The 11,967-nt window shown below is 46.8% G+C and overlaps 1 protein-coding gene across 1 annotated transcript; it reads left to right on the top strand.

Annotated features, from left to right (window-relative positions):
* Positions 1-9,889: 9,889 nt before the first annotated feature.
* On the top strand, positions 9,890-11,606 carry SMKR1 (small lysine rich protein 1). Its single transcript, XM_064290377.1, has 2 exons — positions 9,890-9,898; positions 10,665-11,606. Exons 1-2 carry the CDS (start codon positions 9,890-9,892, stop codon positions 10,860-10,862), a joined length of 207 nt encoding a protein of 68 aa, XP_064146447.1. The 3' UTR covers positions 10,863-11,606.
* Positions 11,607-11,967: the final 361 nt, after the last annotated feature.

Here is an 11,967-nt window from a genome sequence, read left to right as displayed (position 1 = left end):
CATTAATATCTATAATTACCACTGTGTTGTACAACAGTGAGTCAAAAGAGGTTGCTGCCCTCAAGAAACTCACTTGAGTAGACAGTAAACATATATCTAATTATGATATAGATAAGTGCAGTGCTGGAGGCCCAGATTAAGTTTAATGGGCATAAAGCATTGCTAGTAAAATTAATAACACAGAAGTGGTACTTGTTCGGGCTGGGCCTTGAAGGTTGAATAGGCCTTTGATAGGCAAAGGAAGAGTAGGTATTCATTTAAAGGGGACTACGTAAGCAGAGGCTGGGAGGTATCAGAGTGAAACAAATTCCAGAGACAGAGGAGTATGGCAGGGCTAGTGAGAGTAAGTATAGCTAGAAGAGCAGATGGAGGCAAGGTTTTGAAAGGCCATCAATACCATACCAAGGAGTTCTTAGCTTTGTAGGAAATAGTCATTGAAAGTTTCTGAAAACGAGTGAGACATCAGTAAAACTGCCTCAAGGAGATACCCGGGTAGCGGAGCGTTATGGATTGAATTGTGTCCCCCCAAAAGATATGTTGAAGTCCTAAACATTGGTACCTATGACCATAACCCTGTTTGGAAATGGACTTTGAAGATGTTCTCAGTCAACATGAGATCATTCTGGAGTAGGGCGGGACCTGATCCAATCGGAGTGGTGTCCTAAAGGAGAAGAGACATGGAGATAACACAGAAGGAAGACTTCCATGGGGCAATGGAGTTTTGCTGCAGCTGTACACTAAAGGACTCCTGGGGCTAACAGAAACTGAGGGAGAACATGGCCCTGACGACACCCTGAATTTGGGCCACTAGCTTGTAGAATCGTAAGATATTTCTGTTCTTATAAGCCATCCGGTTTGTGGTACTTTGTTATGGTGGCACTAGGAAACCAATACAGGCATGTGCCTGAGGGAAGCTGTTTCCATCAAGTTGATTCGGACTCATGGCACCCCCATGTGTTAAAGAGTAGAGCTGCTCCATACAGTTTTCTTGGCTGTAATCACTACAGAAGCAGATCCACAAGACTTTCTTCCGAAGCGCTGCTGGGTGGATTCAAACCACCAACTTTTAAGTTAATAGATAAGCGCAAACCATTTGTGCCACCAAGGGACCTTGTGCCTGAGGGAAGGCAATATTAAACAGCAAATAAAAGCAGCATGATATCCTGGGTCTTGGCAAAAAAACAAACAAAAAAACAGCATGATAGCTTGAGAAAGACTGCAGGAGAAAGTAAAAAAACAAAAAATTGTATTTTGGTGCCTTTAATGACTTTTTTTCCTGCTTCCCCGTATTTTCATTCTGCACTGAGCCCCACAAATTATGCAGCTAACCTTCCACCTGTGTAACTACCGCCACAGTCAAGATCACCCCCAAATTTTCCTCTTAACTCTTTGCAATTTCATATGCCCCCCACCCCCCACCACTGGTCTGCTTTCAAAACACCTGGATTTTAAAACTTTCAACAGGGCTCTGGACCTCTGATCTGGAGCGAAGGAAGAGCAGGGCTGGAACAGATTTGAGAGTGATCCAGATAAGCATAAACCTGGGAGGTAAGATGACCCAGAGGAGTGTAAGCAGAAAGAGTAGGCTGCCCCCATGCAGGGATTAAGACAGGCCAGCAGAGGAGGAAGCATAGGCAGAGGGCAGGAGAATTTGCTTTATCAAGGGCATATAAAACCCACTGCCGAACCATTACTGAAGCCAACTCTTCAGACATGGATTGGACTGGACAATGGGTTGGAGAGGGATGTTGGTGAGTGAGCTTCTTGGATCAGGTGGACACTTGAGACTATGTTGGCATCTCCTGCCTGGAGGGGAGATGAGAGGGTGGAGGGGGTTAGAAGCTGGCGAAAAGAGAGAGTGGAGGGAGAGAGCGGGCTGTCTCATTAGGGGGAGAGTAATTGGGAGTATGTAGCAAGGTGTATATAAGTTTTTATGTGAGAGACTGACTTGATTTGTAAACTTTCACTTAAAGCACAATAAAAAATTATTAAAACAAAAAACAAAACCCACTGCCATCGAGTCAATTCTGACTCCTAGGACCCCATAGGGTTTCCAAGGCTATAAATCTCTATAGAAGCCTACTGCCACATCTTTCTCCTGTGTAGCTGCTGGTGGTTTCAAACTGCCAAGCTTTTAGTTAGCAGTCGATCCCTTTAATCACTGCACCTTATCAAGGGCATATAACCTCATGTAAAAACTACCAGACAAATCAAAAGTACTTAGAACCTTGCATTTTTTCTGTTGATCAAGGATCAGGGAAAATGTATGTATGAGAACTTGGTACATGAATACTCCCTTTTGGAAGCCGATTCTTCAGTCAAGAGAAGGCAAACACTTCATTTTTGTCTACTCTTTTCAGGACCCCACCTGTCATAGATTGAATTGTGTCCCCTAAAAATATGTATATCAATTTGGCTAGGCCACGACTCCCAGTATTGTGTGATTGTCCACCATTTTGTCATCTGATGTGACTTTCCTATGTGTTGTAAATCCTAATTTTTGCCTATGGTTAATGAGGCAAGATTAGATTACGTTAAGGATTAGTGTAGGATGTAACACCCTTGCTCAGGTTGCATCCCTTATCCAATGTAAAGGGAATTTCCCTGGGGTGTGGCCTGCCTCACCTTTTATCTTACAAGAGATTAAAAGAGAGGAAAGTGAGCAGAGAGTGGAGGACCTCGAAACCACCAAGAAAGCAGTGTCAGGGGCAGCGTGCATCCTTTGGACCTGAGGTTCCTGCACGGAGAAGCTCCTTGACCAGGGGAAGATTGATGTCAAGCACCTTCCTTCAGAGCCAACAGAGAACCCTGGAACTGACACCCTGAATTTGGACTTCTAGCCTACTAGACTGTGAGAGAATAAATTTCTCTTTGTTAAAATCATTCACTTGTGGGATTTCTGTTATAACAGCACTAGATGACTAAGAGTTGACGCCTTTGAATTGTGGTGTTAGCAAAGAATATTGAATATACCATGGACTGCCAAAAGAATGAACAAATCTGTCTCAGAAGAAGTACAACCAGAATGCTCCTTAGAAGCAAGGGTGGCGAGACTGCGTCTTACATACTTTGGACATGTTGTCAGGAGGGATCAGTCCCTGGAGAAGGACATCATGCTTGGCAGAGTACAGGGTCAGCGGAAAAGAGGAAGACCCTTAACGAGGTGGATTGACACAGTGGCTACAACAATGAGCTCAAGCATAACAATGATTGTAAGGATGGCTCAGGACCAGGTAGTGTTTCATTCTGTTGTGCATAGGGTCGCTGTGAGTGGAACCGACTCCAGGACACCTAACAACAACAGATGACTAAGACACTGCCCCTGCTTCCTGGTCCTGTCTCTTCCTGCTGCCTCACTGGCTTCCAGTGAGCCCACCTTGTTCCTGCCTAGGGTCTTCCACAGATGCTTCCTGTCCTGCTCCCTGATCTTTGCATAGTTGACTCCTCCTTGTCATTCAGATCTCAGTTTAAACGTCACCTCCTCAGGAAGGCCTTCCTCTATCAGTCTAAAAGAGTTCCCAGTCGCATCACTCAGTGTAATGCACCCAATGTAATAGCTATAACTATTTTTACTATCCCCCCCCCCAAAAAAAATCTTAAGAACAAGGACTTTGTCCCATTTAGGGCTGAATTCCCAGGACCTCTTCTTTTTTTACAAGAGTGTAAGGGAGCCCTAGCGGCGCAGTGGTTAAATGCTAAGCTGCGAAGTGAAAACGTTGCTGGTTGGAACCCACCAGCTGCTCGCATGAGAAAGATGTGCCAATCCGCTCCCGTGAAGATTACAGCCTTGGAAACCCTATGGGGCAGTTGTACTCTGTCCTATAGGGTCTCTATGAGTCGGAACCAACTGGATGGCAGCGGGTTTTGATTTTAGAAGAGTGTCAGGCACATGTTAATAAAAAGGAATGAGAGGAGTAAAGATCGAGCATGTCTTCAAACTGCACTCTTGCCTGCGGGACGGGAGATGGCTGTCTGGATGAACTCAAAGGAAGCGCAACTGCACACCTACTATATCCTTTCTTGCCCACTCCCACGCGGGGCATTAAGAACAAACTTTTGTTCAGGCCCCTACTCTCTCGGAGCCTGTACCGGGCTCTTCTACAAACATCTTCCCGTGTTATTCCCACTTCAACCCTCAGAGGCCTTATTCCCGTCTTCCAAAAGCGGCTCTGACATTTCTCCAAGGAGGCTCAAAAAGCGAGCGGCCCGCCTACTCCAGGACCGGACTACACACGCCGAAGCGGAAGGACGGCCCCTGCGCCCAGCCCTTCGGCCCCGCCCGGCCGCGAAAGCCAAACGCTGCAGCGCGAAGCCGGGGTCTCGGACGCTCGCAGCCAGCGCCGCCAAGCGCCCGCTGAAATGGCCCCGCCACCTGGGCGCCGCCAGAAGGGTCGGGCGGGTGCTGGAGCGAAGGCCCCCGCGGGAGCGGAGGCGCGCTCTGGGCGCGCGGGGGTCGGCCCAACGGCCGCGAGGCGCGCGCCGGTGCCATGGCAACAGGTGAACACTGCGCCGCCCCGCCCCGTGGCGCGCGCGCCCGGCGTTTGTGCGCGCGGCCCCGCAGCCGCCGCGCGTCGGCACCCCGCGAGTCGCCAGCCCGCGCCTGGCAGAGGGGCGGCGGTGCCCATGCCCGGCGGCGCGGGGACTGGAGGCCTCGCGGTCGGCCGCGAGTCGCGCTGAGGCTGCTCTTCGGCTGGCTGCCTCCCGAGCCCTCCAGGTCCCTGTGAGCATCTTCTCCACCGTTGGGCGCCGCGGGAGCGGGCCCCGGAGCCCCGCAGCACGGGCTCGGCGGACGCGGGCTCGGCGGAGCGCGGCGCGGCCTCTGGGGGCCGACGGTTCGCGGCCGGGGGCGGCGGAGGAGGCCGGGGCCGCGCGGGGGCGGGCGCAGGGGCGCCGGCCCTCGCTGATGTGCAGAACTCGGGCCTCTTTCCATATCACAGGATTGGGGGCCGATGCCACGCGCACCTGTTCCACTGAGAGAAGAGTTACCATGGTAACACGTTTTCCTTAAAAATAAGAAATTCTGAGGTTCTCCCTAAACTAACGTGGTGCAGCTCGGCCTTCCAGAGGCATGCTTTGACTGAAATGCGTTACCCAGCCAACGTGATTGGCACCTTCATCTTCGCTCATTTTGTGTCGCGTCCAACAAAGATCTGGAGACTTGATGTAAAGATTAGGAGGGAGGAGCCTTCCCCGGGGTCTGAAGGCGCTTGGTCAGTCAGATAGCTCCCCTCCAGGGACTGGTCTGTGCCTGCCGGAGGGGAAAGCAGAGCGGAATCCGGCCGAGCCCGCTTTTTGTTAATTGCTTGGTTTCAGTTTTTTTTGCTTTTGTTGAGCAACTTTCACGCCCAGAGGCTGCTTTATGGTGCGAAATAAAGAGAGGCTCATAATGTGGCCTGGACCCCAGGGCACCCGTACCGGCCAACAGCGACTGGCCCTGGGTCCCTGTGCAGGATTCTTCACTGCAGGTTTAAAGTGGAAACAGCCCTGGTGCCACCACAGGGACTGCGCCTGTAGAAAGAGATCCGACCTTTCAGCCCCTTGTGAGAAAAGGCTGTTGGAGGGAAACTATTGTGCAGGGCATTCTTGCATTTTATGCCCAGAAAAGCGTGCTACACCCTTGCTTCCATCTCATCTCCAAGTCATGGGCTCACAGAGCTCCACCTTTAGCCACACTTCTCTGTGAGACTTCAAACCTCCATTTCCAAATTTCTGCCTTTTCAAACTGAGTTTCCTTTAACCGTTAGTTGCTCTTCATTTGCTAATGGCACTTTCATTCTCTTGGCCTTAAACTCTTCTTGATCCTCAATCCTGGTCCACTCTTCAAGTCAGGCCTTCCGTAGCAGCTGCTTGAATTCTGGAAGCAGCCTGTGTCAAGGGGCTCTCAGTCTCTTTTGGCCTCCTTTCCTGCCAGTTTGATCATTCCGGAATGGCTGGGACCTTATAACCCTGCCCAAGTCCTGGGGGAAGCACCACTCTCTGCTGAGCGAAGTACTTCTCTGCTTGAGCTTGGTGCTCAGAACCCTTGGTTAAAGCGACCAAAACCTCTTGAGCTTTATCTACCACACCATCTTCTCTGCTTTAAAAGAAACCACACCCCTGCCCACATTCTTCTGGAAGCCTCTTGCACCTGCCCATCTCAGGCTATTGATTTTCTCATTTTCTTTAAGACCCAGCTGAAAGGTCACCTCCGTGAAGCCTATTCTGGGCCTACCTCCAGCCTCCGTGTTGCTCCTAAGCACCCATAGCCCTTTGACCCTCACTTTTGGTGGTTTGCTTATTCACCTTGGAAAGCTGTACTTGCCTCCATTATACTGTTGGATAGAAATGCGATGGGTAAATCTCTGTGTTCCTTACGATTCATTGCATGTAAAAGTACTAAATAATCTCTTGATGTGAATTGAGAATCATTCCTGGGTTACCTTGCATGGTTAATGTTGCCATTTCCTTTCAGGGCCTGGGGGACTGAAGCAGAATGGTTTAAAAAAGCTGTTTAAATGAATAGCTTCCCACCACTGCTTGGATAAAGGTCAAACACTTTCCACAGCCTACAAGGCCTGTAGACCAGAGCTGCACCTCCCTACCTTTCTGGCCTCACCTCTTACTCCCCCACGTGGTTGCCTATGGACCAGCCACGTTGACTTTTTTGTTGTTCTGACTCCGCATGTTACCTCCACCTTCAGAGCCTTCATACTGGCTGTTTGCTCTGCCTGGGAATTCCCACTCTCTCAGCTCATAGGTCACTCTTCAGGAACTCTTGTTCCATGACCCAGACTAGGTCAGCCCTCACCCATCCAGTGCTGCCATAATGCCATGTACCCCTGGACTCACTGCACAGTTGGTGATTGTGTTGTGTGTGCCTGTGATTAGGTTGTTTTCTCCCTTGCTGACAGTAAGCATGAGGGCGGTAACCCAAATCTGCTTTGCTGTCCACCTAACACAGGGCAGGTGTAAGGCAGGTATTTGGTCAATATTTGCTGAATGAAGGAAGGAACCTCACATTCAGAAAAGCAGAAACCCACATTTTCCCTCTAAATCCTGTTCCTACACTGCATCTGAGTTGTGATTTATTCATTCATTCAGCAAATATTTATTAATCCCTATAATGTGCCACACATTGTACTAAAACCAAAAAACCAAACACATTGCTGTTGAGTCGATTCCATCTTGTGACAACTCCATGTGTTACAGAGTCCACAGGGCTTTCTTGGCTGTAATCTTTATGGAGGGGCCCTGGTGGTGCAATTGTTAAGCAGTCAGCTGCTAATAGAAAGGTCGGTGGTTTGAACCCACCAGCCGCTCCATGGGAGAAAAGACCTGTCTGTCTGCTGCCATAAAGATTACAGCCTAGGGAACCCTATGGGGCAATTCTATTCTGTCCTATAGGGTCACTGTGAGTCGGAATGGCCTTGGCAGCACACAACAACACTCTTTGTGGAAGCAGATCACACGGCCTTTCATTCGTGGCGGCACTGAAGGTGCTCAGACTGCCAACCTTTAGGTTAGGAGATGAGCACCAACCATTTTTGCCACTCAGGGACCTTCAGACATTGTTCTGTGCCCTAGGAATTTGGTGGTAAACTCAGACAAAACGACTGGTTAGGGAAACAACCAACATATAAACAAACGAAAAAACCAAACCCACTGCCATAGAGTAAAATTCTGATTCATAGAACTTTCCCAGGGTTCCCAACACCCATCCCCCAGCAGCTCTACTTTCTATCTCTTTACCCTAAGCACTTTATACTATTTGGCACAGTGGTTAAGTGCTCAGCTGCTAACTACCAGAAGGTCAGCAGTTCAAACCCACCAGCTGCTCCACGTGAGAAAAATGTGGCAGTCTGCTTCTGTAAAGGTTACAGCCTCGGAAATCCTGTGGGGCACTTCTCCTCTTTCCTATAGGGTCACTATGAGTTGGAATCAGCTTGACGGCAGTGGGTGTGTTCTGAAGCCAGAGAGAGCCAAGAGCCAATCCTAGGAATGAGTTGGCTCAGAAAAAAAAAAAAAAAAAAATTCATTTCCTTATAATAGCATCTTATAGATTAATTGAAATATAACTAATATACAGTAAACTGCACATATTTAAAGTGTACAATTTGGTAAGTTTGACAGGTATGCACTTAGGAAACCATCACCCCAATCAAGATAATAAGCATGTCCATTGTCCCCGGAAGTTTCCTTGTGCTCCTCTGTGATAACTTCTTCCCTCTGGTACCTCCCTGCCCCACTCCCACCCCCAGGCAACCACTGATTTGCTCTCTGTCCTGACAGATTAGTTTGCAATGTCTAGAATTTTACATGCATGGAATCATACAATATGTATTCTGTTTTTGGTCTGGCTTCTTTCACTCACCATGATATGAAATTCATCCATGTGGTGTGTATCAGTAATTCCTTTTTATTGCAAAGTGGCATTCGATTGTGCAGCCATACCACAGTTCGTTTATCCATCCTCCTGCTGGTGGACTTCGGAGTTGTTTCTTCCCTCCACTGAATTGCGTCTTTTGAATTGTACCTTAGTTGAAAATCACTTGTTCAAGTTTAGGTGGATGTATTTTTAGACTCTTTATTCTTTTCCGTTGATCTGTTTGTCTGTCTTGACACCAATACCTCCTGTCTGGATTACAGTAGCTTTATAATAACCCTTGAAATAAGGTAGCATTAGCACCCCCATTTTGTTCTTTTTCAGTCTTTTCCATTTCCATATAAATTTTAGAATCTTCTACAAAAAGCGAGTACTTTGAATAAAAACGTCAAACCTTTACCTTATAGCCTTTGCATTTCCATGTGAATTTGAGAATCAGATTGTCAATTTCTACAAAAAGATGAGAACTTTCAATAAAAACATCAGACTACTATCTTATGAGAATTTTAGTTCTCAAGCCATTTTAGAGATTAACAAACACACATACATACACACACACACATTTCGTTAGTTATTCCAGGCAAATCAAGTCTGGTTTACATGCAGAAAAGTATAAAGTCATAAAGAAAGCCAGTCTTTAAGAGCTTATGGCAAAATCCACATTCCACTGCGTGGGCCTTGCTTTTCCTCAAAGGGGATTGTTTCATCAGGAGAGTGCGGTTGTCATCTGGGCTTCACATTGTTTCTTTTCGCTTGGATTTTCTCACAGAAACCAGGCCACCATGTTGCAGGATACTTCTCATCTACATTCCTGGGTTCTGTAGCTAGGAATGTGCTCCATTTCACTTAGCAAAACATATATTTTAGTGTTGTTAACATTAACTATGTTCTCTTTGTTTAGCTTGGAATGTTTTGTAAATGAAATGCTATGAACAGGACATGTATTTGATACAAATATTTAGCCCTTGCAGCTTCCTTGTTAATTTCTATATTTCTCTCCTCCTTCTTGCCTAAAAGAGACACTTGTTAAGTTAAAAGCTTCCCTTTGCTGCTTTCTGTATGGGGGGTAAGAGGGCCTAGAGAGGCTCAGCCACTAACTCTGTGCAGCTTTGGTAAAACTTTAAGGAGCTCTGGTGGCACAATGGTTAGCTTGGCTGCTAATCAAAAGGTCGGTGGTTCGAACCAGTCAGCTGCTCCATGGGAGAAAAGACCTGGCGATCTGCTCTCATAGATTTCAGCCTAGGAAACCCTTTGGGGCAGTTCTACTCTCATATAGGGTTGCTATGAGTTGGAATCAGCTTCACCGCACACAACAGCAAAACTTTGGAAATAGCTTTTTCCAGATAGGATAGACCATTCATGTGTCCCAGAGGACAAGGACCTCACAGCGCAGTCGTGGGAAGACCAAGCCTGGTGGCCATTCGTTTGCACTGCAACCTTGCTGAGCTTCTCCTTTCCCATTTGTAAGACAGGAATAATGTTCCCCTTCTTGAAATACAGTTGTCAGGATTTGAGGTGATAAAAGCGATGGCAAAGGTGATGGCAGTAGTCATTTGTCGAGGGCTCACTCCGTTTGAAACACTGTGCTGAATGCCTCAAGTTCAAGTTAGACACTGTGCTAAGTGCTTAATTCCCATGACAGCTTAATGAGGCAGAGACCACTGTATAACGAGTGCTGGAATACATGTTTGCCTCCTGGTTATCTCGTTTGTTTTCTAATTTTATTACGAAAATTTCCAAACATGCATAAAAATAGAAGAGTAAAAGGAGGCCCCAGAGATCCATTTCTTAGATCCAGAAATGACCGAGATTTTGCCACATTTGCTTCATGTATCCTTTCTTTTACTTTTTGAGGGGAGGAGGAAACTGCAGTATTTTAAAGCAAATCTCAGGCCTTCTGTTGTTTCATCCCCCCAGATTCCAGAGTGCACCTCTGAAATGTGGGAACGTTTCCTCCCTCACCCAATGCCACTGCTAGACCTAGCAATAATAGTTCCGTGGTATAAAATGTCTTCCATTGCCTGAAAAATGCCTTTTTTACTATTCGTTCAAATCAGAATACAGACAAGGCCTGCACATGGCAGTAGGCTGGGCCTTTTTAATCCGGGGTCACCATAAACGTGCCGAATTGAATTGCGTGTGACTTCACTTCCCATTCCATGCTTGTGGGGGTTTTTTTTAATTTTTTTTCTTTTTAGGAAAAATTTTTTTTTCTTAGGTTCAATAGGAAATGTTGAAAATTATGTCAAGGTTATAAATAAAAACTAATTCCCCCCCCCGTATTTATACTTGTTTTTAAAAGCCAGGTAAAGGGAAGAAAGGAAAAGGTCTGGGCAAGCCCGGCGGGAAGAAGCAAAAGAAGCCGGAGGTGGACATCCTCAGCCCGGCTGCGATGCTGAACCTCTACTACATCGCACACAACGTCGCCGACTGCCTGCAGATGCGGGGCTTCCGCTGGCCAGGGGCTCCCAAGACGAAGAAGGGGAAAAATAAGACTTAAGTGATAGCATTTCACGAGATACCTCTATTACAGAGAACAGAACTTGGGAAGGAAGAAAGAGGGTCATCCAACTATCGCCAGCAAAATGGACTTCCCTGGAGACAACTTGAAACGCAAGCCAAGGGTGCTTTTCTGTAGTAGTTAATGATAATGAAATGCGTTTCCCTCCTCAGCTGAGTCCAGGTATGGTTAGCCACTTTCGGTTTTTCAGACATTAAGGGGGAAAAAGTCCGAGTCATTCCTATACAGTGTGGTGGATTTGGTAGTCCTTTCAAAGTATTATTATAATTCTGGGTCCGAATTAAACCTTGCTCTCAAAGGGCAGTTCTGATTTGCATGAGTTGTTTTCCTTTACCCGAGGGGGTTTGTTATTTAGAGAAGACTCCCATAAAAAAGAGGATTTACTTATGAACATCCTCCCTTGGGTGCTGTTTCCTTTCCCCGTCTTTTTTAGAAAAAATAAAAACTATTTTGTTTCTGTAATTTTTTTCTTGGCAGCCTGACTCTGATTTGAATTAACCGCAGATGCTGGCGCTGGTGGCATTAGTACTCCGACCTTGCCAGGGCAGAGAGACAAATGATCAAATGCAGCTGAAATTGACTGTGGGCCTGGTTGCACACATATCTGTGACTCTGCTAAAAATCATTGAACTGTATGCTTTCCATGGGTGAATGATAGGGTATGTCACTTGTATCTCATTAAAGCTGGTTAAAAAAAACCTGAAGCAGAAGCTGTATGAAGGCCACTGGCCTCATCCCAACAGAATCCCCTTCCTGACCCTTTCTCAGATGTCCAGCTCCAGCTAGATGATGGCGTTGATGGCTTGACTGGTGACCCCTTGTCGCCAGAGTCCTCAAGCCACCAATGTCATGAGCGTTGACTGCAGGTGCACATTCAGGTATTTGGCTTTATTTGTACCTGGATGTGTGATGTGATGTTTTACTAAACCTTTTCTTTAGAAAAAAAAGTACCTGGTATTTATCATCTTTAAAAAAAAGAGTGGCTGACAACACCCAACGATTGGGTGGAGGGAGACGGGAGCAGATGGGCACTCGTCCCTTCCTTTTCGATATCATCTGACTCTTCTCCTTTTTCTCTACACTT

Source organism: Loxodonta africana, chromosome 8 (genome assembly GCF_030014295.1).
Source record: "Loxodonta africana isolate mLoxAfr1 chromosome 8, mLoxAfr1.hap2, whole genome shotgun sequence".
NCBI lineage: Eukaryota > Metazoa > Chordata > Mammalia > Proboscidea > Elephantidae > Loxodonta > Loxodonta africana.
The sequence above is the reverse complement of the archived record's forward strand: the minus strand, read 5'-3'. Positions and strand labels throughout refer to the sequence as shown.